Source organism: Clytia hemisphaerica, unplaced genomic scaffold (genome assembly GCF_902728285.1).
Source record: "Clytia hemisphaerica strain Z4C2 unplaced genomic scaffold, Clytia hemisphaerica genome assembly, whole genome shotgun sequence".
Classification (NCBI taxonomy): Eukaryota; Metazoa; Cnidaria; class Hydrozoa; order Leptothecata; family Clytiidae; genus Clytia; species Clytia hemisphaerica.
This window is the reverse complement of record NW_027104185.1, coordinates 312,736-339,211: the sequence shown is the minus strand read 5'-3', so window position 1 is coordinate 339,211 and position 26,476 is coordinate 312,736. Positions and strand designations below refer to the sequence as shown.

At 35.4% G+C, this 26,476-nt stretch overlaps 1 protein-coding gene across 1 annotated transcript; it reads right to left on the bottom strand.

Moving 5' to 3' along the window:
• Positions 1–640: 640 nt before the first annotated feature.
• On the bottom strand, positions 641–24,801 carry LOC136814856 (SCO-spondin-like). Its single transcript, XM_067071284.1, has 21 exons — positions 24,717–24,801; positions 20,934–21,098; positions 20,399–20,692; positions 19,051–19,227; positions 16,787–17,047; positions 15,989–16,168; positions 14,322–14,495; positions 13,441–13,611; positions 11,955–12,137; positions 11,026–11,163; positions 10,046–10,195; positions 9,145–9,297; positions 7,365–7,514; positions 5,514–5,663; positions 5,259–5,402; positions 4,629–4,769; positions 4,076–4,375; positions 3,101–3,297; positions 2,630–2,743; positions 1,640–1,868; positions 641–1,345 (listed from the first exon to the last, which is right to left on the bottom strand). Exons 1-18 carry the CDS (start codon positions 24,772–24,774, stop codon positions 3,227–3,229), a joined length of 3,060 nt encoding a protein of 1,019 aa, XP_066927385.1. The 5' UTR covers positions 24,775–24,801; the 3' UTR covers positions 641–1,345; positions 1,640–1,868; positions 2,630–2,743; positions 3,101–3,226.
• Positions 24,802–26,476: the final 1,675 nt, after the last annotated feature.

The following is a 26,476-nucleotide window of genomic DNA, read 5'->3' as shown; positions in this document are numbered from 1 at the left end:
CTTTGAATTATTTAGGTGAAAGGATTAATAGAGCTTGAACATTATTCCCAATTCACAAAAATAATTACTCTCGAATTTTTTCACAAGTTTGTAATATATTTTATCAACATTTTCAACTCTAAAATGCAGAATTTCAACTGCGTGAATACTTTTGAATCCCTTTTGTCACTCCAATAATTTTTTTTATGACTTGAAAAAAATAGCTTGCCAAAGTTTAGAGCCTGTGTCATAAGAATATCGAAATTAGAGTGCGACGCTCTCTAAAATTATTAGACACTTTTAAGTCAAAATTTAGAAATATTAGTCGGAGTTTTGACAAGCTGACGATGATTTTGCCTCTGTTATCTTTGTTATGATATAGATAAAAGACTTGAGAAGAGTAGAACAACAGAGACTTTTGTCGAAGTTTTGACGTTGTTAGCAAGGTTCTCCCAAGTGGTATATCATCAAAATCTATTGTTTCATTTTATGCTTTTAACGAGGCGGCAACGAAGCTAGCAGCCCTTTCTACAAAAAGACAAAGGAGATGGATGTCCAGTCGTTTATATGTTCATGCCCAAACAAAGCTCGACCGGGGAATGTTTACCCTGGGAACAGTTCCGAAGTTTAAAGTACACACCGTATGATTTTAATTTTTATTATCCAAATAATCTTTCAAGTCATTAAAAGTACTATATAAAATTGAAAAAAATAAAACAACTGAGCACGTCCAAATATGCTTTACATCCTTTTAAATTTACGGGAAGAAGTAGAAGCCAATTTGTTGAAGATGGAGATAGTCTCGAGTGTCTTTTCATTATCCTGATCTAAGCTATTCCGTGTTGTTATAGGTTGTTTCGTATTTTGCAGAACAGGACCAAAAGGGTCATTGGTCTCATCAGTGTTCTCATCTAACATACTCTCTGTTGTTATAGGTTGTTTCTTAAATTGTATTACAGGACCAAAAGGGTGATTTTCAGCATCTAAGCTATTCTGTGCTTCAGGTTGATTGTTGTTCTGGCTCTGGGGTGCAAAACTATTTTCACCATCTAAGCTATTCTGTGCCTCAGGGTAAGCGTTGTTCTGCCATACAGGACTACTGTCTCCATCGAAGCTATTCTGTTCCACAGGCTGAGCGTTGTACTGTGGTTCAGGAATAGTGTCACAATCGAAGCTATTCTGTTCCACAGGCTGAGCGTTGTTCTGCCATACAGGACTAGTGTCTCCATCGAAGCTATTCTGTTCCACAGGCTGAGCGTTGTACTGCGGTTCAGGAATAGTGTCACCATCTAAGCTATTCTGATCAATTCGCCCTGAGTCGGGTTTATCATCATTTGCTTTTAGCAGCAATGAATTAGATGAGCTCCTGAAATTAATAAATACTTTATTTTGAATTCTATAAAATAACCAAGCCCATTTTGTAGCCATGGCAATAATATAAAAATGAAAGGTCGGATTCATCAAAGGGGTTTCCGTAGGCTTCTGTTTATCCTCTAGCGAAAAATATTTCTATATAGGAAGTATATCTATAGAGGTATGCGATTCAGACTAGGGTTTCCGGGGCCAGTTTTTGGGGCTATTTATATTTTGTGATACACATATATGCCGTTCCGATACTATTTCTTGGACAAGCTGTACAAAGTTGAAAAAAATAACTTACCTCTGATTCTTGCGAGCTAATCCTCTTTTATAAAGAAACCAAAGTACAATAGATCCTTTCGCTATACCAAGTAAGAATGAACCGAAAATCAATGGAACATAGCCTACAGAATCATCACTCTCTTCCTCTGTACCAATTCGTTGACCAGCATTGAGTTCCTGGTTAGGTGAGGTTGTTGTATTTACACCGTTGTTCGTATTGTCCATAGTGGATGCTGTTATATTCCGTTCTAGGTATTCAGAGATAAATAAGTACTACCATACGGGAAATTGCGTAGAATCGGGAAATTCCGCAACTTTAGCGTTGTCAAGTGTAGAACGACGCAAAAGTCAACTTTTCAACCTTGGATTTTATTTTCCTACCTTAAGATTTTTCACAATCATTCTTCACAGTCAGGCTACTTTATTCAGAAAAAGCGAAAACTGATCGGCGTTCAGAATTTGAAATCACACACTTAAATTGGAAGCGTTGTATACCCAGAGCACTTCTGTGGAAGCGTTTCGAAACACCGCAACGTCGCAGAAAATTACAACACTGCGGAATTATGCGGTTTTCCTAACTTTTAACCCTTCTAGTTTCAATTTAGTATGTTTTTGGATTGTCAAAATGGCGATGGCGAGCATTATCATGACTCGTCATTCTTTCTTTTCACTTTCAGTTTTGAAGAGATACTAGATGCATCTTTTAGATTGGCTTGCTTCGTTTTTAAAACATCACCCTGCTCCACAGCCCCGTTGGAATTTTTTCCTCGGTGGGGATAAAAATTCCTATTGAAATCCCGGTGGGGATAGAATCGATAGCTATCGTTCCAAGGTTAAAAAATCCAGTGAAGATGGTTTTGGAGTGCAATTTTTAAACATTGAATTTTGGATGGGGGATGAAATCAAAGTCCATTCCCCAGCGGGACTGAAATTCCAGGTTATTTTCCTACCGGGTAATTTTGCAGTTGGGTGACACAGGAGAGTTCAAAATCAAAATGGATTGTCATACCTCTCACAGTAACGTTGAATAAAATATCGGCAATCGGGCATTGATCAAAATCAGTTGACCATTTAAGCTTGTACATTCCACCATGTCTCCGTTGAGGATTAAGAATCTCCAACACTGAAACAATAGATACAGAATAATTTAAAGGTGATAAATACACCAATTGGGCTCCCTGTAAATGGTTTTCTTTCACTAAAGAAAGCGTGATAGGGACCGAGGATGGTAGTTCAAAAAACTACTAAACGACTATTTGGTATGATGTATGCAACGACCGCACATGAGGTTAGAGCATTCGGCTACGGTGTGTAGGGTCAATGGTTCATACCAACGTACTTAGTACTAAATTTGAACTTGATGCCTCTCTGTAACATTAAAGACACAAAAAACGAGACTGTGTCAAAGTTGCCCACCCAAAACTCTGTCAAAATATTTTCCTAAAATTGGAATATCTTTATGATTGATGCTTTTACTTACTTTGTGTAGTAGGGCCAAAATCATCAGTAGATGGCAAGTTATAATGTGGAGATGCTTTAATTAAAGGTTCTATCAAACTTTGTCCATCAACAGACCAGCTTGTTTTAGATGCAGGGTCTTTTGCTTTCACTGCAAGTTTATATTCTCGCCAGCCACAACATCAAACATATCTTTACCATCAATATATTCAACTTGAACTATGAATTGCAAATAAAAGACTTATTACCTTCAATAACTAACTAAATAAGTTGAATTTTCAGACATATTTTTAAGTGTCAATTCGTCATTATAGTGCAGTCTAAATGTGCCAAAAGTCATTAACATTGTGCACAAAGGCGTACAAGCATGAGACTTTGCACAATTGTAGTTTAGGGCTCAAAAATGGATTTAAATCTCAGACACAAAAAATTGGCACCTGTTTGTGTATTTTACAGACCAAAACAGGTTCCCAGGCTAAAATGAATTTTTTTTCTCCAAAGTATGTCATGTTACATACCGTTGGAAAGCATTTTTCATTCTCGTTTAGAAAAACATTACAACCCGTGTCTGAAAATGAAGCCAAAAGAAGTTTTTGCGGAACGTTGTTTGAAAAATGACGTAATTGCTGACGTCAGCAAAAACCCCAGGACCACCGAAAGACATTTATTTTTTTGAAATCCAACAATGCACCTCTCAGGTACTAAATACGATTAATTAGATCAGATGCAAACTTTTTTTCAATAACTTTTCGAGTATGGTTAGGGTGCGGATTAAAACTTTATAATATTTTTTAAGGGCTAAACAGATACTTGGACGTTTATGTTAAGCCGCCCTTATTCGTTGGTATTTGACTGGTCTTGATTGGTCATCCCTTTTTGAGATTTTATTTATTGATAATTATGGGATCCTTTTAAGAATTAGTGGTTGTCAAGAATTGGGCGGGCAGTGATCGGGTGGGGGGGGGGTGTGTAGGTGTTAAGGAGCAATTTAACTTACGAACTCCTTTCACTTTATAATCATAGCAATCGATGTATTTTAGATTAGCTTCTCTGAAAGCGTAAAGTCCTTCGTGTTTAACCATACTGAAAGAAAGAATAGTCAAACTGCTTTTTGTTGGATCACGGTCGGAGTATGTAATTGAGTATTGAGAATCGCTATCCAATCGTAATAGCGAATCCTTTTTGCTCTTTTTGTACCATTCATATTGTTTAGCGCTGGCACCATTCTTTGCTTTCCCATGTAATGTATAGGACCGTCCATGACACATAACCATTGCTTCTTTTTTAGGTTCACAAACTACAATGAAAGCATGAAAATAAATCAGTAAAACCAGTATAATTTTGCTGAGGCTGATTTTTTGGGTTTTTTTTGGCACTTTGAACCTCAAATTGTTCTTATTTAATTATAATACATAGGGATAAAAAAACTACCTCTAACTACTAATTTCGGCTTTCCGTTAAAACATAATCCTTCGAGCTTATTCTCGTAAAAACATTTGTTATAACTTTCGGTTGAGATGTTAATTTTAATTGAACCTTAGAATACTTACGAGTCGCGGCACAAGTTTTTAGACAATGGTTTGAAACGTCAAATTTGGTATTTCCACACTTAACCATTTGACCACAATTCCCTTTAAAATGAACACATCGCTTTTTACAAACTTTTTCAGCAACTTTGTCGTTATCTTTGTCTAAAATGAAAGAAAATTCTATCGGTTAAAATATAATCCTTCGACATTATTTTAATACCTTAAGGGAACTAATTTTGGCGAGAACTAATTTTGGCGAAATTGGCAAGCGAATTCCAAATTCGCCAAACTTAGTTCCCACCAAAATTAACTTTTTAGGCCATTCACCAAATTAAGTTCTCGCCAAAATTAAAAAATTTCTGGTTCGCCAAAATTAGTTCTCGCCAAAATTAAAATTTTTGGTATTTTGCCTAAATAACTTCTTGAGTTCACAAAAAAGCTTCAAATGAGGCAAAATAGAACAGATTTACGCCAAAATAAGTTCTCGCCACAATTAAAAAAATCGTTGATTCGCCAAGATAAGTTCTCGCCAAAATTAAAAAAAATCCTGGTTCGCCAAAATTATTTCTCGCCAAAAAAAGTTCCCTTAAGGTAATTCTGGTATATTTTTTGGTTGATATGTTAGATATGATACAAATTTAGAACACTTACGAGCACAGGTTTCAGGGCAAACGTTTGAAACGTCTAACATTGTATATCCCGCACATCTTTTTATTTCACCACAATTGCGTTCCAATTGATCACATCGCTTTTTACAAATTTTTTCAGCAAGTTCGTTGTTGTCTTTGGTCCCATCTAGAATTCAAAAAAATCTTTGCTGTTAAAATTCGACTTTATTGGTATGAAAACAAACTTTTATGATTTTTGGTTAAGACGTTAGTTATAAGACAAACTTAGAAAACTTACGAGTCGTGGTGGCGCACGTTTTAGGGCAAAGGTTTGAAACGTCTAATTTGGTATCTCCACACCTAACCATTTGACCACAATTCTCAATTAGATGAAAACATCGCTTTTTACAAAAATTTTCAGCAACTTCGTTGTTATCTTTGGTCGTATCTAAAATTCAAAAACATTCTTTCCAATAAAAAATGAAATCCTTTTTGCCAATTTTAGTATATATCTATTACACTTTTTTGGCTGATGATCCCAATTAAAAATAGTGTGACATTTTGAAAAATGCCCAAAAACAACTTTTTGTCATAGCTGATGAAGTCTTAATCGATAAGTCTTGAGATTTTACAATTTTTCTCGTTAATTGGGCTAAAAAAGTGGCTCCAACTCAAAATTTGTATCTTTTTTAGAAATGTAAGCCACACAAATTAGATAAGAGGTCTTAGAATGAGTCTTTCTTTACTTGACAGAGGAAAGGTTGAATCTTAAAAAAAATGTTAAATGTTCATACTTTCTAGCTGTTAAATGTACTTTTTTGTGGCTCACTTTTCGATAGTTTTTAATGTGATTTTGTAAGCCACAAAATTGTACACTTACTGGTGCTATACTTTAATGATTGAGTGCTAAAAACTTAAAATTTCACCTATATTTCACCTATTCACCTATTCACCTATATTTTCCTTGTGTAAGCCACATTTTTGCCCACTTAACAAACTTTAAGCCACAAATCAGTGCAGCTAATGAAAAATTTAGCCCTTTGCTGGCAATGTTGAAAAGAAAGTATATTTCTGACTGTTTCCATTATTGGGAACTCAGCCTTCAAAATTTCTTGGTTGGGTAAGCCACATGACCAGTAAGCCACATTTTTTTCCCACACTTCATTTGCTTGTAACTCCCCTTTAACTAAGCTACAAAAATTCGCCCCTTATGGACTTTATGCAATGGATAGCTAATTTCCTCAGCTTAACCATCAAAGCGATTCTAAGTGTAACATAATTTTCCCTAGTTATGGTAAATTTATTGGCTGACAGTAAAAATGTCACAAAACAGGGGTTTATTTTTTATTGGGATCTGATATATAATAGTTATGGCATGGTAATTGGTAACGAGTACAATATCAGATATACCCATTTTTCGAGTTCAGATTTTTCGAGCCTTTAGACGAGAAAAATATATCCCATATTGTAAAAGTATGATACTGTTTTACAACAAACTTTTCTTTCTACTTGAGGGGCCTACTTGTGTCTCTTTTCTTTGTTTTGTTTTTCTCTCTTTCATTTGGATGAAATCAATATCGAAACATTCGAAAAAGAATCGAATGGTCATTAAAAAGGTAACAACATTCTTTTGATTCTAAGTTGCTGTGTATTGCGAGCGAGAAGAAAACTTTTCTATTCGTAAAATTATACAAAATACGGGCTCTCGCTTACAAGACCCCCGGGGGGGTACTAGGATTGCGAACTGACGGGGGGTGCCGCCCAACTTACGACCCTTGGACCTTTACCAGGACTAAAAAGGAGAAAACAAACGAAAATTTTGTGAATTATACGACCCGTAATTTTGATCTTTCCGGGGGTAAAAAGTTGAAATGTTCCTATTTTTCCGACCCTTAGCGGGACCGAAATTTGATTTTCTGATTTTTCTGACCCTTAGCGGGACTTTTGAAATCCAAAAAAGGTACCCTTAAGGGCGGCACATACCGTACCCTCTGTTTGCCTAAGTACCCCCCCCCCTGGATAAGGCCCCTTTCTTTGAACGCGGTCTGGTATTCCGACGGCAGTTATGTACGCGTTTTAAGTCAATAAGATTGCTCATACTTTCCATGTTAACGAAAAATTAGCTAAAATTCAAATTTAGAAAACTTACGACTCGTTGCAGCACATGTTTTAGGGCAGAGGTTTGAAACATCTAATTGGGCTTCTCCACATTTAAGCATTTGACCACATTTCCCTTTCAAATGGACACATTGCATCTTACAAACTTTTTCAGCAACTTCGTTATTGTCTTTAGTCCCAACTAAAATCAAGAAAAATTTTTCAGCTAAAACATAATCCTTCGACATTACAACGGATTAGAATAGGTGGATTAACTTCTCTCGTTGCTCCCAAGAGAGATCCATTGTCTTCTCATTGTTACAAGAAAAATCTGTAAATGACTCTGCGCACTCCTCGTTTAGTTTTTTCATTGTTTTTATAAGAACAATTTTCCAATTTATACAGTTTCGAAAACGAATTTGTCCTATGATTCGATCAATTTTGATGATTTTGCAAATATTTTAAATCCTGCACTTAAGTTTTAGCATCAACAAACGCTAGACCAGTTTTAATGTAAATTTTTAATCTTTTGTCAATGGCAATCTTCAGATAAGTGAAAATTAACGTATGGTCTATAACTAAGAAACTATCGATGGGTCACGAATGGGTTGCATACTGGTGAAAGAAGACTGTATTTAGAATTAGGAAAATAAATTTCAAATTATTTGGCTAATTTCTGCATTGGATAGAAAGGGCTAAAAAAGTGCATTTTCTTATTTAAAATGTACCACGTGATACGTAATGACCAATGAAAATGTTGAAAGTAATGATTTTTTACAACTTTTTTACAACTTATCAAGTTTTAATTGCTAGCAAACTCGTAAAAAAGTTTGATAACCTAACGAGGAGTGTTTTCTATGGGCGCGTTCACACTGGAAAGTTTACTTAATTAAATCTATCAAAGTTACACAAAGAGATTTATGATAGATGAATACACTGGTTTATTACAGTTCTTTGTAGGTTCACGAGATCTATTATAACACGGTGATTGATTTTGCTTAAGGCTTCTCATTGGTTGATTTTTTATTAAGAGTTTCGATTTCACCTGTGATTGGTTGATATTGGTATCCATACATCACTTGAAATCAGCAAACATATTTGTTCTAATGGTTTTACTCAATAACTGCATTCATCTTACACATCAACAACACCGTTTGCACTATTTCTAATTTTTTCCTCAGTTCATTCGTTTTTGAAATCGTAAAACTTTTTGTTCACTGCACGCATTCTTTGTTTATGCTTCCTTAATAAAATCTTTTGTTTTAAGGGAAGCCTCTACCCTACCCTTAAGACAATAGAGCTTACGACTCTTAATTAAGGAAGATCGATTAAAAATTACAATACTACGCGTTCGACTCTTTGTTAAATGCACGTTCTGTATTGTAGTCAACAAAAGATTCTCCTAACTATATTTTTATTAAGGAAGGTCTGTAGTGTGAACACGACCTATGAGTTCTTAATCCACCTATTCTAATCCGTTGGACATTATAAGTAAGAAATACTTTTTGGTTGAAAAGTTACTCCGGGGGGGTACTAGGGTTGGAGAATGAGGGGTATGTGCGGACGGGACCCGAAAACCGACCCTTAGAGAGACTTTTTGATTTTTTTTTTTCGATTTTTTAAAAAGTCATACCCTTAGAGAGACTTTATTACACTTTTTTCTCTGGAAATCAAAAAATTTCCTAAATGTCCTGATTTTTCCGACCCTTAGAGAGACTTTGAAAGGTGAAAAAACCGACCCTTACCGTCCGCACATACCCATCATCCATTTTTGCCTAAGTACCACCCCCCCCCCGGGAAAGTTACTCATGATACAAATTTGGAACACTTACGATTCGTGGTAGCACAGGTTTTAGGACAAAGGTTTGAAATGTACCATTTCGTATTTCTTCTACATTCAAGTAATTGACCACAATTGCTTTTCAGATATACACACTTCACTTTACAATCTTTTTCAGCCCATTGGTTATTATCTTTGGGCCCACCTAAAATCAACAAAATTATTTCAGCTAAGATATAATCCTTCGACCAGTGAGGGGTTCAAGCAGTCAGTATATGACACCCATGACACTTAGTACGGTGCTGGTCCATTGGAATAATGCAGTTAGTATATCCAGTGTACTAACTGCCAAAAATCAAGCTTTTTTGGCAAAATAATTGATATTTTGGAGAGAGAAAATCATTTTCCTTTTCAAAATTCAAAAAAGAAAAATTTCAATCTTAAAAAAGAATAATTTTCAAATTTGAAAAAATAAACATCCAAAATCTTACTCCAAAATTATGTTAATAATTTCTAACATAATTACGTATTTAACATCAAAGATGTTGAAAAGTTTTCCGAAAGGCAAATTTTGAAAAATTCATTGGCCAAAAATGCAATAGCGCACCGCGCTGAATCTAAAAATAGATTTTATTTTTGACATAATCATTCCTCGCGATGTGTTTGTACGAGTTCCAATCCCATCAACCTTTGCGTTAATCTTTTTTGCACGTTAATTGCATCATTTGACAAAATATATATAACAACTTGCACGTATCTTTAATTGAGCCGCATTGAATTGTGGGATTGCAACTCAATCAAAATGTCAAAAAAGGTGAAAAATAATAATTATGACGTATGTGTTGCGGAGCGCTATTTTGGGCTGTATAGGGGGTGGTGTCTTATAAATTTGACCTCAAAATCAGTTAGTACATTACGTGCTAAGTGTTATAATACAAATTTAGAACACTTACGAGTGCCAGCACAGGTTTCAGAACAAAGGTTTGAAACGTCAAATTTGGTTTCTCCACATCCAAGCGTTTGACCACAATTACTTTTCAGATATACACATTTCACTTTACAAAATTTTTCAGCAACTTCGTTGTTGTCTTTGTTGGTGCCGTCTAATATTCAAGAAAATTCGGTTAAAATATACCTTATCGGGGAAAACTTCGTCGGGGAAAAGTGACGAAATTTTGGCCAAGTGAGGAATATTTTTCCCCGACGAAAATTTTTCCCGACGAAGTTTTCCCGGATTAGGTAATGCATACTTTTTGGTATATGTTAGTATGATATGTGACATTTTTTTTATAACAACCAGTAAAATTTTGCTGAGGCTCGGCTGTTCCTATTTTTTTGGCACTTGAGTCTCAAATTGATCTTATCCTATTCTCATTTATAGGGTGTAATTGAGGTATTAGTATGTGTAATCACGTGATAACGCGAGTGTGATTTTCGAACTGCATGAGTTATCATGTGATTACAAGCTAATCACACAATGGGTTTCGCTACTTTTTTCTGTTGTGAAAGAAAATTACACTAAAAGTATTTCTTTTTAGCTGTCTCTCTATGTTTTTCTTTAATTGATGTTCATAGTTTTTCTTTCTCACAGAATGAAATATAAATGAAATTAAAACATTAGAAGAACATTAAACTCTATATTTTGTAAACATTAGCGCTTCATTAAAGAGTGTGATAACGATTAATTGCTCTCTTCAGATAACGATTAATTGTTCTATTTGAAGGCGCACCAAATGGGAAAAATTAACCAATTATAATTATAATTATAGGCGTTATACCCTCTTTTTACTACTTTGACCCCTAAATTGCTTGAAGTTAAATAATTTTAGGCTCAGCATTGTCCTTAAATTGTTCTTAATTTTTGGTGATTTTCAGCCTCGATGTTCTTATAAAAGAAAAAAGTGTAATTATAATGCAGATTTAGAGAACTTACGAGTCGTGGCAGCACAGGTTTCAGGGCAAAGGTTTGAAACGTCTAATTCGATATCTCCACATCTAAGCATCTGACCACAATTCCCTTTCAATTGAGAGCATTGCTTTTTACAAACTTTTTCAGCAACTTTGTTGTTGTCTTAAAATATAAAGTATAAGAAAATTAATCTAAATAAGTTTGCATTTATCGACCCAGTGATATTAATATTGGAAGCCCGGGGGGGGGGGGTACTTAGGCAAATGGAGGGTACGGTATGTGCCGCCCTTAAGAGTACCTTTTTTGGACTTCCAAAGTCCCACTAAGGGTCGGAAAAAACAGAAAATCTAATTTCAGTCCCACTAAGGGTCGGAAAAATAGGAAAATTTCAACTTTTTACCCCCTGAAAGATCAAAATTTGATCAAAATTGGTCAAATTTGTCCCGCTAAGGGTCGTAAAATTCCCAAAATTTTCCTCTGTCTTCTCCTTTTTAGTCCCAGTAAGGGTCCAAAGTTCGAAAGTCGGGCGGCTCCCCCCCGTCAGCTCGCAACCCTAGTACCCCCCCCCCCCCCCGGGATTGGAAGTTTATCGTGGCTTGGATATAAGAAAATTCTCTCCGTTAAAATTAGTATGAACACTTCTGATTTTTGTTTATTTTTGTATCTCTACATTTAAGCAGTCTGGTTTCAAATGAACACATTGATTCTACAAACTTTTTCAGCTAGCTCGTTATTATCTTTGGTTGGATTTCTAATAATCATAATCCTCCGAGCATCCTTCGATTTTTTCAAAATGGCCACCCCTATTATAATCTTAAGATTGAGCACTGTGATGAACTTGAAATTTAGACCAATGATGAATAAAGATGAAGATGAATCTGCCTGGTTAGTGTCTTACAATCCTCTTTAAGATTTCAAACTCAATGGGTCAAAAAAAAGTAGTGGTTGCTTACTTGGACATGTGTTCGTATTGCATTTCTGATTTTCAATATCATTTTTAATGTCTGTACAATCCCTTCCGCCATTCTGAGGTGCAGGGTTGGTACATGTTCTTGTTCTAGTTTTCTGACCACTACCACATGATGCACTGCACTTTCCCCACGAGCCCCATTCCGACCATTTGCCATGGACTACAACTTTATCAAATAACAATATTTACAACTAGGTTATTATGATTCTAGGTTAAAGGAAGTCGCCCAGTTGTCACCGACTGAACTGAGAAGATTTACTACTAAGAAAATTGTAATCGAAGAAATACAAACTGAGAAATTACACAGATCGTGGAGTTCTGAACTGAAAAGACTTCTCTTTTTTATAAAGGGGTGCTCTAGCCCTATATGAAATCTCAAGACCGAGAATAACATACCATGACCTTGAATTCTGACCACTGGTATGATGTGCGAAAACAGGGGTGATCCGCAATATTTTGGTTAGGTCATACCATGAACATATAAACGACTGGACGTCTATCTTTTATTGTCTCTTTGAATCGAGCTTCGTTGCCGCCTGTATTTCAAAATTGGTATGAAAAATCCGACAATATTCCGTCATAATTTTATTTCTTTGAATTATTTAGGTAAAAGGAATGATAGAGCTTGAACATTACTCCTAATGCACAAAAAAATTATTTTCGAATTTTTTCACAAGTTTGCAATATATTTTATCTACATTTTCAACTCTAAAATGCAGAATTTCAACTGCGTGTATACTTTTGAATCCCTTTTGTCACCCCAATAATTTTTTTTATGACTTAAAAAAAATAGCTTGTCAAAGTTGAGAGCCTGTTTCATAAGAATATCGAAATTAGAATGTGACACTCTCTAAAATTATTAGACATTTTCAAGTCAAAATTTAGAAATATTAGTCGGAGTTTTGACAAGCTGACGATGATTTTGCCTCTGTTATCTTTGTTATGATATAGATAAACGACTTGAGAAGAGTAGAACAACAGAGAGACTTTTGTCGAAGTTCTGAGTTGTTAGCAAGGTATTCCCAAGTGGTATATCATCAAAATCTTTTGTTTCATTTTATGCTTTTAACGAGGCGGCAACGAAGCTAGCAGCCTTTTCTACAAAACGACAAAGGAGATGGATGTCCAGTCGTTTATATGTTCATGGTCATACCAGAATATAGCCAATAAGCTTGATAAATTTGAATAGATTTTTTTTGTAAAAACGTCTGTTAAATACACACCCACTTCAAAACTCAGGAGCTATCTGGGGTTTGTCATAAGTTTTCACCGACGATATGTATTGGTCATCAAATATAGTGTGTAAAATTGATCGACCCTGCACATGAGTAATACATTACAGATCTATATGTATTTCACCCATATATTAGTTCTGAAACCTTATAGGTTTGTGCTCGACTGCAGCTATGAACCTGTTTTTTAATTATGAGAGGATCAAAAGGGATCAAATAATAAGTCGCATTACTTACTTGGACAGGACTTTAAATTGCAATTCAAAGTATGAGTATTAGAGTCTCCACACTCCCTTCCGCCATGCCGAGGTGCAGGGTTGGTACATGTTCTTGTTCTAGTTTTCTGACCAGCACCACATGATGCACTGCACTTTCCCCATGAGCCCCATTGCGACCATTTGCCATGAGCTGAAAATTGATCAAGTAAAAATATTATACTGCTTAGTAGGTAATTTTAAGGTCACCCATTGACTGAACTAAGAAGATTTACTGCTAAGAAAGATTATAATCGAAGAAATACAAACTGAGAAATTACACAGATCGTGGAGTTCCGAACTGAAAAGACCTCTCTTTTTTGTAAGGGGGTGCTCTAGCCCTATATGAAATCTCAAGACCGAGAATAACCTACCATGACCTTGAATTCTGACCACTGGTATGATGTGAGAAAACAGGGGTGATCCGCAAAATTTTGGTTAGGTCATACCAGCCCAGCTGGCACACAACGTTGTTTCAACGTTAATCTAATGTTCACAACATCCATATAACGTTAGATGAACGTTGAACCAACGTTGTGTGCCAGCTGGGAGAATACGGCCAATAAGCTTGATAAATTTGAATCGATTTTTTTGTAAAAACGTCTGTTAAATACACACCCATTTCAAAACTCAGGAACTATCTGGGGTTTGTCATAAGTTTTCACCGACGATATGTATTGGTCATCAAATATAGTGTGTAAAATTGATCGACCCTGCACATGAGTAATACATTACAGATCTATATGTATTTTACTCAAGTATTAGTTCTGAAACCTTATAGGTTTGTGCTCGACTGCAGCTATGATCCTATTTTTTAATTATGAGAGGATCAAAAGGGATCAAATAATGAGTCGCATTACTTACTTGGAGGACAGGACTTTAAATTGCAATTCAAAATATGAGGTATAGAGTCTCCACAATCCATTCCACCATGCCGAGGTGCAGGGTTGGTACATGTTCTTGTTCTAGTTTTCTTACCACCACCACATGATGCACTGCACTTTCCCCATGAGCCCCATGCCGACCATTTGCCATGAGCTGAAAATTCATCAAGTAAAAATATTATACTGCTTGGTAGGCAATTTTAAGGTCACCCATATTGACTGAACTAAAAAGATTTACTGCTAAGGAAGATTGTAATCGAAGAAATACAAACTGAGAAATTACACAGATCGTGGAGTTCTGAACTGAAAGACCTCTCTTTTTTGTAAGGGGGTGCTCTAGCCCTATATGAAATCTCATGACCGAGAAAACCTAATGACCTTGAATTCTGACCACTGGTAGGATGTCAGAAAACTGTGATGATCTGCAAAATTTTGGTTAGGTCAGACTAGAATACGGCCAATAAGCTTGATAAATTTGACTTAAAACTTTCATTAGTGATAGATATTGACACTTGAAGACGGCCATAAACGTGGTTGGTCAGTTACAGACTGGTCCTATTTTAGGGAGCGGTCATTAAGTATAGCATATACCGGGGTGGAAGGGATTTTTTGGCAGACTTCTTATTTTCATACCCTACCAAAAGTTCTCAAATAAATTTCATACCCTTCCAAAAACTGGATGAAAATTTTTTTACCCTACCCCTTACCAGATGGCAGCTTTATGGCACTTTAAAATTTCTCAGATTTCAGGGTTCGCAAGAATAATGGAGTTTTAGAATTGACAAAATTGAAATTTTTGTTGAAATAAGATTCTGCTAAAATTATTTTCGTACCCTACTCAAAGCCCTCAAGTTTTTTTCATACACTACCCAAAAGAGGGAAAAAAATTTCTTGCCCTGCCCAAATCCCTTCCACCCGGTATATGCTATACTTAATGACCGCTCCCTTACCCAAAATACTGATTTTAATATTTAAACACGGGTCTGATTTTCGTCAATACATCGCACTTATCAAAATTTCAAGCCATAATATTTTCCAATCCATAATCATGGTCGAAATTTATTCGAAATTTGGAGTTTGGGCGAGAAAGTTGATTTTGGGCCATCTCTCAAATTGTTAAAGCTCGGAGTTAAAGCTACCCTTCCAACCTACTTTAGAGCACTTACAAATCGATTGTGGTTTCAAAACTTCCCAGTGGTTTTCCCTTTTTTCTCAAATATTACGACCATGATTGCAGATAGCTACAGTAATCTAGAACTACTTTAGGCAATAGGCAGACAAGGCAAATTTGGGTTGATCTGTAAAATACACGATGCAGTGGCAAAAAAATTGACCTGAATTCAAAAGAAGAATTCAAGATTGAAAATAAGGAAGGATGGGGGCCCTATTTTCAGCATTTTTAAATAATGATGACATCATCAATGATTATGAGGGTGGGAATCAAAGGGTAAAGGATTTTTGTTGAAATAGGAGGTGTCCTTTCAGTCCCTCTCGGCAAAAAATCTTCCTCTTACGCTCACTTTCTCTCGCGTGATATCGTTCAAGGCCGACTGGTGTGCCAGTCTAGAATACGAATAGACACTTTTCAATAAATATCAATTTGCTGTTGGTTGAGACATTTATTTATATAGGACAAACATTTCTTACTTGGACAAATGCGTGTTTTGCAATTCCGAGTTTGACTGTCATTATCAGATTTTGGACAATCCAATCCACCCGCATTAGGTATGGGATTGGTGCATGTTCTTCTTCTAGTTTGCTTACCACCAGGGCCACATGATACACTGCACTCTCCCCATGCGCCCCATTTTGACCATTTGCCATTAACTGAGGGATAAATTAAATGATAATCAGTTAAACAGTTTCCGATAGATTGAATTCGCTGACCTTTATAATAACCCTGGACAAAGCTACTGTTGTCTGCTTTAATTTTTTGGAAATGTTACCAGCGAGTGGTAACAGCATAAAAGTCTTTGCAGTGTTAATAATTAACGTCTAACGTCACGCTACATCATCAAAAGTATTCGAGGAAAAGTGTTTTTAGCGCTCTGGATGCATTTACACCGCTACTGAGTAGTGCTACTATTAGGGTACCACTTTTTTTAAAAATGGTAGAAAAATCGTTGAATCTTTTAATTAGAAAATGCGTGCAAAATACTATTTTTCTCCTGTGTTGCTATAGAAAATACAATATTTTTCTGAATAGAAAAAGTTAACGTGCAACCATCTCTTTTCATCCAAAAATTATTTAAAAAGTTTGGGCTATTCATCGTTTTATAAAAAGTTACATTACAGTAATCCATTTAGCTTAAGCCGTCAGTGGAAAAACACCCTAAATGCTTGCAATTGTATGAAAGTCTTACAAATAATTATGATGTATGTGACACAAAACACTATTAGAAATCTGGAGTCAACGACCAAAGACAAAAATATAAGACGTCTTACTTTTACATTTTTTAAATACCCAACAAAAAGCTCCATCATCTCCATTTCCTCCTGCCACGGGTTTTGTATGAGTATAGCAATAACCAGTACTTTTGATGAAAGTACAACCTGAACCGTAGTAGAGATCGTCCATACATTTTTCGAGACAATCTTTCTCTTTTCCATGATTTAGCTTCTTACCCATTGTCTGAATGTGTCCACGGCCGCTTTCATCAAGACACTCCTCTTGTTCTTTTTTGCATGATGAATGTAAATCTAAATCTATAAAAAGAGACGGTTCATTATATTGCATGGTTTGAATGCTGAAAAGTTTATGCAGATATCTTGCGTTAAAGCTAAGTTAACGGTGTACATGGATTTATTATAGAGACTCTGGATAAACATTGCATAAAACGGTGAAGAGTGAAGTATTGTATTTCTATTGTTTCAAAAAATAATCGGCTTTGTCCGGAAAGGACAACTTTCATGGAAGCTGTTCTCTATCTTTTTCTTTTTGTTCTTTTACTGGCCAAATGTTTGATACAGTAATAGTAAAAGCTAGAATTACTTCTGTTCTGACAAGACTTGAACATGAGAAATCGACAAAAATAGTTGTTTTTTCAATGTCTATGATAATTCCATAACGGTATTCAAGAGGAGGTCGGAATCGCTTATGAAAAATATGGCTGCGTTTAGACCAACTGGCATTTGTTCAAATCATAGAGGTAATAAAAGTTAGATGGAGTAACAACTTTTCTGTAATAGCCAAATGATTCATAAAACTCTTTAGAAATTTGCATTCGCATAAAATTAAATCGATTTGCTCGGGCCGTCATAGGATGCGTGGGCTAAAGAAAATCGATTCTACTGCGACAGTGGCTTTCTTGCTCCGAACAAAATTCAAGATGGCGCCTAAAATTCACGTTTTAGCTGTTACTCAATGTTTTGATTTGTTTATGGATTTTGAGACTTTTAAAAGAAAGTTCAATAAATGCGGAGCTACACTTAACTTAACTTACACCAACAGAAGTGGCTGTTCATACTTATTGACTTAAAAGCTTTGAAAGACTGTTTTAAAAGTTGCATTTTTTGATACAGATTTTGCTTGGATGTTTTCTCATTTTTGTTCAAACACCAAACAAATTGTTACAGGTCTGTTCTTTTGTGTAATGTGTACTTCTTTCCTACTATCTCCTTGATGATTGACTGGAATCAAGCATTTTTTCAGAATAATTATAACTTAACGTGTGTGAAATATGTGTCAGGTGCTCAATCGACAAAATAATTGATTCAAACCCCAAGAGATTGACTAGTTAAGGCTCTATTTGTATTGTTGTACTCTTTTTGGGTGAAATGATGGTGAAATTTTATATTTGTTGAGCTTTTTTAAGCGGTTTCGATGCTCAATTTTTTGGGCTCTATAATTTTTTGGCTTTTTGCAATCAGACTTCAAAAACCTTTAATGAGAACTTTTTAATAGATTTGGAAGATAAACAAATACCAACTCTAAGTTCTGGAATGTATTTTTGGCTTGAAAAGGTCTAAAAACTCCAATTTAAATGATACTGTTTACAATTTTGTAGCCATGATATTTTCAGGTGCTCAAAGGAAATTTCGGCAGCAAAAAGGTTAGTATTTTTGGCAGGTGAAGATTCAGATTGTTCCATGTACAATTGCCTGTTACCATCTGAACAAATTCTTGGAAAATATTCACTATTTCAAAAGATACAGGGGTTTTTGCTACTAGTTCTTACAAAAAAAATTTTCCTATAAAATGATAGATAAATCTTGAAAACTGCGGGCCAATCGGATACCGGTATCTGGTCACGTGTCATTCACGTTTTTTTTTTATTAGAACCTAGTGTATAAGAACATTGTAAGAACATGCCCAGCCTCAGTTTGGAAAAAATAACAAAAAACTACAATTTTTTCCTCTTTTCAAGCAGTTTTAACTGAATTAGGGATGGATTTTCTAAAATCAAGAGTCAAATATTGTCCGGATTTTACCAATTTTAAGTGCTCTTTATTTTGCATGATATTGTCGATTTAAAGGAGTCTGAAAAATAAGAACGCATTTAAGAACATTTCAGCCTGAAAATTGCTAAAAGAATAAGCACATCCAGCCTCAGCCAAATTTTAGGTGTTCTAATGAAAAAAACGTGTAGTTTTTTCCCCAGACCTCGAACGCGGTTTTGTAAAATTCCGCTGCATAAACTTTTCAGATCATCATATGCCGTAGCAATGGTGATCGGTTATGAGATTAAAGATAAAGTGATTATTTATACCTTTACAACTGTTTGGATTGCACATCCGATGATGACCACTAGACTCTGGGCAACCACGTCCACCCTTCTGAGGTGCTGGATTAGTACATGTCCTTCTCCTAAATTGATCACCATGGAAACATGGTCTGCGACAAACATCCCAAGGGCCCCACTGTGACCAGTCCCCATCGAGCGGTTCTAAAAAAACAAAATACAGATTTTAACCTGACAGCTAATTACATGCACAAATCGATCATTTTGGTATAAAAAGAAAAAAAATGGATATCATTAGGGTAGTCTTTGCAAAACTTATCTTATCAAACTTTGCTAAATATTCTTGCTTAAAGGGACATAACAGACGAAAGCCCAACAAAGAACCTGAGCATTGTACATATCACAAACATAGAAAATACTAAAGTTCTTTCACAACACACAACAGTTCAGTATAAAACAACATTCAAAAAATAACATAGATAAGTAGATAAGTGACGTCACAATACAAATTCACAAGGGACAAGACAAGATAAATATAATACATAAAACAAGACAATAGACGCGCACGAAACATTGAGAAATACGTTACGGAGGAGAACCATATACTCCCGCGTAGAGTGGAGGCCTACTTGCACTCAATGCGGCAACAATATCATCAAAATTTATTGTTTCATCTTATATTTTTAACTTGGCGGCAACGAAGCTAGTAGTGCTTTCTACAAAAATAAAAAGGAGATGGATGTCCAGTCGTTTATATGCTCATGGTTTGTTGCAAAGGGTGGTTTTTTGAATAAAAGAGCATCGATGGATGAATTTGTGAATTTGTGGCCAGTAACTTTTCAATCTAAAGTTAAAGCCTTTTCTGTCTCCGCTGCAGATTATATAGGCCTTTTCATAAATAACGTCACAAGAAAGCGTTTCAGATTGATGGGGTAGAGCATGTTGCATTGCACCAACGCGAAATAAACTTCTCGTGTCCCCAAGCCTTAACTCCCAGGTCCCAGCAGATTTTATTAAAATTACTTTCTATTCGAATAAAAAAATCATTTTTTTCAAGGGGCATAATAGCCATGGTAATTGTTGAGGTGTCCCCAAGCCTTTAATCACCATGGCAATAATTTCAAAACGAGGCAAATGATGTTCGTGACGCAATTTATGAAAAGGTCTATTGGGACACACTTGTAACTCTTCTCTACGCAATGACACAATGATATATCCAAGCTCGATACTCTTTTTTTCAGACAACCTGTAAATGATTATCGATTTTTGAGCAAGTTTTAAAATCATGTACATTACTGACAGCGAAATAAGGGCCGTCAATGACAACACAACACGTTAAGCTAAACAAGGTCAATAAAAAGAAAATACAGCTTACTTCTACAAATGTCCTTTACCCAACAAATATGAGATGGGTCTTTAAAAGATTCTTCGTAACGAGGAAGAAGAGGTTGTGTATGAGCCCAGCATTTAAATTTCCCATACATACAACCTGTCATACCAGGGATTCTTTGACATAATTCAAAACAGTCGGAGAATGATTCCATAACTCCAGAATCTGTTAAATCGTTTATGTAGATAACACCTTTGTTCTGTATACGTCTGCGCAGGCCCGTTAAACAGCGTCCTTCTTCATGTTTACATTTTGATAATGTAAAAGGGGCAGAACCATCTAAAATGTAATCAATGGATGAAATGTTTTTCGTTTTGTGATAAAATTGCAATACAGAACTCTTTACGACGGCTCGGAAAAAACTTTTATACATTAACCTATAGCTGATGATAAACTTCACATCAAGCAAGTATTCTCCAGAGTCTTTTGCGTTTTCAAAAAGATAAAGAAAAAAAAGTTGCCAGAAAATACGGTTGGGATAGGTATTGAAATAGGTATGAGATTAAGTATTTTTTCCTACCTGCTTTCCATTTTGAGCAGCTGCGACCGGCAGCATTACAAAACTGAGTGTCGGTATCATAGTTTTTACATATTCGTGCAGTACACGTTCTTTTTCTAGTTTGATAGCACTGTGGTGTACAAGCACTCCATGAGCCCCATTGCGTCCAGCTCCCATCAGTTGCACCTGAAAATAGTGAAAGTAACATATAACCTGTTAGTCAAGCTTACACATCAACTTGAGCCAGGAAACAGGAAAAGAAAATCTAACATTCCAGATAAGTGAATTTTAGAAATTGTAATAGGTAATGAAAGCAAAAATCCAGTAAAACTTATAGTATAATCGTATTGCAATTTGTATATGTAATCACATGATAACGAGCTAATTGCACAATTGGTTTCGCTACTTTGACTGCGTCTAGACCAACTGGCATTTGTAATTTTGCATTTGCTCATGAGTGATTTGATTTTAATAGCTTTTCCATTGTATTTTCTGTCATGGCATTTAAGGAATCGTCTTTTTAGAGTCATTACTGAAAAGGGGATTCCCTCAAGTTCATCTTTGACAGATCAAACAATGAAAAGCATGGAATTTCTCAAAAACTGCAGTCATTTAGACTGAAACTTTTTGCCGTAGGGCTAGGCTATGGCAAATCTTGCAAATTTCTATAGAAAGAACTGAATAAAAAACGTACAAATACTTTAAAAAATCAAAAATGTCATTTTTTCTCTTTGTTTTGGTTCCTTTGTTTGATTTGAAATGCCAGAAAAGGGGATTCCTTTGCTCAAAATGGCATTTCAAATGCCAACGAAATGCCAACACGCTGGTATCATTAGGCATTTGACAAACCGAACAATTGCGCGAGACAATAGAATTCAAAAGAATACTGCAAGCAATTACAAATACCAGGCTGGTCTAAACGCAGCCTTTATTTCCGTTGTGAAAGAAAATTACAGTGAAAGTATTATTTGACTCTTCTTTTTATGTTTTTATTTATTGTTAAGTTCATAGTTTTTCTTTGAGTCTGCTATAAATCACTCGCCCTACGCGCCTCCGCGTTTTAATATATTCACGCGCCTTCATATATATTCACGCGCTTTCATTTTTCGTGAAGTTTTTTTTCATTTTTGCTTTACTTTGTGAAAAAGCGATGGGATGGCGCATAATACGAACCCATCTACTTTTCTTATAAGCATCTACTTTACAAGAATCAAGTTAAGAGCTCTTGCATGAAGGCAAAACGATGTAATGTAGGACTATTATAGGGATTGTACATTATTCTATAATATATTATACTAGCCATAGCTTTCGTTAAAGTACCACCTCAGCAAAACAGATAGAGTTGAATTTGCTTTCAAAAGGAACGGTATTAGCCCTACAGTAATTTTTGACTTCTCATCTGATCTGAGACAAAATTCAGTCTTCAAATGCTAACAAATGTGTCAAGGGAGTGATTTACAGTTATAGCAAAGATTTATTATACACTGGATAAACGACTCATAAAACGATTAAGAGATCTCTTTTTTCATTGTATTTTCATTGTTTCAGAAAACAATTGATGTTCAAGCTGTGTCCGCAAGAGACAACTGTCATGGCGGCTCGAAGATGTCTGATTTAAAAAAATGTTTATCAGTCTTATTCTAAAAAAGTTCTCTAGCTCTTTCTTTTTGTACATTTGCAAAAAAGGTTTGAAAGTAAGGCTAGCATACCAAGCTGGATACATTTGTGAAATCTGGTGTGAGAAAATCATCATTAGACAAAAAATTCAGACAAAATGCTTATAGTGACACGAAATTTTCAATTGGAAATATCTTTCCAAGACTGTCCCCAGAAGAGCTGAAATTAGCATACATTAGACTTGAGTGTCTTGGCTCCACTGTGGTATGAAAATCCTTTGGAGACACGTGGTGGCAAGGTGGTTTTTTTGAGGTTGAAGTTTGAAAATTTCCGGTGTCAACATTCAATTTCTTATACACAACACGTCTTTTGCGTCTTTCTCGCAGCTTGAAACGTCATAACGACTTATAATTATCAATTAAGTGGAAGAATCTTACTCTCACAGGAAAGTTTTAAGTCCTTTTGGGAATGGATGAGGTTTTCGTACAATAAAAATGCTTCGAAAAAACATTTAATGAGGGAAGGAGAGTGAACAATAATATCATTACTACGGACATAGCTAGTTCACAAGAAATCGGCAAAAATCTGTTACTTGTACAGGGTGTCCCTAATAAAAGTATCGAGTTTGAACATGCGATTGAGTAAAAAAGTTTGTGTGTGTTATCGCTAAAATATAAGAACGTTCTCCATCACATAGGCTCATTACAAAAGGTAGTTACAACGTATAAATTAATCGTAATTACAAAAAAAAAGAGGGAGAGCTTAAAATACAATTTTGTGAATACACACTTAAAACTTTCTACTCGATCGCATGTTCAAACTCGATACTTTTATTAGGGACACCCTGTATATCCAGTGTATAATAAATCCTTGGTTATAGTTTTAAAAATAAAGCCCGTTTTGTTTTAGCGTCTAGTTATAGTTACATACACGCTTTTTTATAAGAACAATTTTATAAAAATACAATGCTGAAATTTGGCCAAAATCTAAGAACAAATTAGTACAGATTTCCATTTTAATTAATATGACAAGAACATTTAAGTCTGAAAAACTCATAGAATTCAGAGCAACCTAGCCAGAGCCATAACTTATTGGTTTTCTATAACAACTGTGTATCTAAGCTAATAACTACTTGTGGTATAAAAAAAGGAACTTCCCAAAAAAGGGAATTTCCTAGATTCGTTAATTCTCTAGGGATAAGAAAAAGACAAACTTAATACCGGGCTACCATTTAACCGGTTAACCATTTAAACGGTTAATCATTTAACCGGTATAAGAAAGTGACAAACAATTTCGCAAAATTGTGAGCTATTTGTGAATTATCCTTAGGCGTGAAGCTATGAATGCCATCCTCGGTCACTTTAGGCTCCCTGTGGTGGCAATTACAAAGAAAGTGGTTTTAGAGCAATGGCACATAAAGCCTGAGCTACACTTTGAAGAGCTGCATTTATAAATTTTCTGTTGCATTGTTGGTCGGTAATCAAATTACACTAATGGAGTACTCCATGGATGAGCTACATGTTTTACGCAATGGCCACTAAAAAATGAGAGCGCGTAAGGGGCGTGATTTAGCAGACTCTTTTTCTTTCTCGTAAAATGAATTTCGAATGAAATAAAAACGTTCAATAAAAAGAAATTGGACCTAGGAGCGCCGCAACATATGCCGCCTTTTTTCTCCGCTAGAATAAAAGACATCAAGTGAAAAAGTTTCTTCTTAGTTCGGTTTGTAGTACTCTGTACCCGAGTGTATCTCACGTTTATCGCCTCGTAGTACACTCCTGCGCATTGTCTGTTTGATAAAAAATTCCCGTACGGAGACCTCTGCAATGAAGTACATTATATAAATAGCAACACTTCTCTCTTTCTTCCCCTCGCTCACCCGCACTTCATTGCAGTGGTCGGTTTGAAAAATTTCAAATCAGAACAGACCCTCTACGGCAATGAATTCTGAAATTAGCCGTAGATATCGGGTCTGTGTACAGACTAGGTTTGTAGACGTGCATTTGAAATCAAAATAAGTTAAGGAATGAAGACAATTATTGATTGAAGTAACCCCTCAAACTTATTTTTCTATAATTCAAAAGAAAGATCAGTTCCCGTCAAGGGGAAACCCTCGCAAAAAATACTCTTTATAATTCCAGCATAAATTAGACTTTAAAATTCAACATCAGATGAAATTTTCTTTACCTGCAAGATGAAGCAAAATGAATAGAACATTGTAAAGAATGGTGAAGCGCATCGCCATACCTCTGTTTATTTTTGAGAGAAAAAAACTAAAAAATAAGAAAAATCATTTTACAACAGTGTTATGAAGAAGAATATTTCTGACGTCAAATTTTTTTTTCGCAAGCATTTACTCTATTATCCATGGCGTTCTAAATCCAGATTTAGAACGCCATGCCACTATCTTAAAAAGGAGCGTGTACTGGGTTCAGCTTCAGTAGCTAGATGGAATTTAATTGGTTTATTGTGGGAAAAAGAGGGAAGACACAACGCCAAGCCAAGATAAAAATGTTTTTAATCTTGAAAAGGTTAATTTGTGTACCAAAACAGGGTGATAGTAGTTGCTTGCCATTTGGAAAACACAATTGTAAAGCTGGGATGATGTGTTTTTAAGATTAGAGAAATCTCAGTTTTGTAAAACCTGGGCGTTAGATTTAAAGAGGACTTTATTTCAAATTCAGGGTGTTGGTTACTTTGTATTTGAAGGCTCAACTGTAAACTTGCGCTCGTTCCCGAGAGAAACTAATTCACGTCGCTAAAAAAGCTACTTGACGTCAATTATTTTAGTTTAGATGTTGTTATTGCTCGAAAGATGGACACATAGCTCACGAAAAGAATGGAAATTCAAAAAATAAAAGGGCTTTCACCTTAATAGAATGCATGCCAAATTTTAGCTCTGTAGAATTATTCTGCCTTTCTAGGTTGCCTCAAAGTTTACGGACATACAGACAAACATTCTTAGATTATTGCTCAACTGAAATTAGAAATAAAGTTGAGAATCATCTGATTATAGCTTCAATATTTGGAAAGAGTAAAACGAAAACTGATCCAAAAATTGAAAGATTTATTAGTTTTATTAATTAGATCGAGCTAATCTGAAGTTCATTTAAGGGGGTGGGGGCGTACGGGGTTTACGATTTCCGAAATGCCGAATAATTTTGCCATAATTTCCGAAATTCCGTAAAAAAATACCTGCAATTCCGATACCGATTTTTTGGATATTTTTCCTTCGTTTTGACTATTTTCTCATCAATTTTGATTTTTGATTTATGAATTCCGGAAAAGGGGGATAAAAACTTTATAATACCGAAATTTCGAAGCAAAAATTCATGATTTCCGATACCGAAGCAATTTCAGAATTCCAAAATACCGAAGGAATTTTCCTCGATTTCCGAAATTCTGAACAAAAAAGGGTCGATTTCCGCAATTCCGAAATACCGTACGCCCCCCACATTTAACTACGACAAAAGGAATTCGGATAAAAACCCTTGATTTAGGGTTTGAAGCTCTACGTATATAGGTCTATAGTATGTAGAAGGAATATTCAAAATACTTTCTATCTAAATGTTTTAAAAATTTTCTAAGAATCGACTAAGAACTAAATCTTACTATACTAAATGATTTTATGAAAAATGTCTGTGTAACGCTAGCCCAGTAACATATGTTAAGGTTTCTAAAATTTGAACGCCGCGGCTGGAAAACCTATCCACCTTCGATACAAAAAGTCTCGCGCTAAGTTTGACAAGCGTAGAAAACTCGGATTAGAGAAGACTCTACACTGCTATTTGTAACCGAAAAAAGTTCTGACGTCAATTTCATGAAAAAGTACTGCGACGTCACAAAGTTTCAAATAAAAAGGTGTGGCATTTTTGTTGCACGATTTCGAATTATTTTATATCAACACACGCAACAAAATCCAACATTGTTGTTTGATGATTAAACTT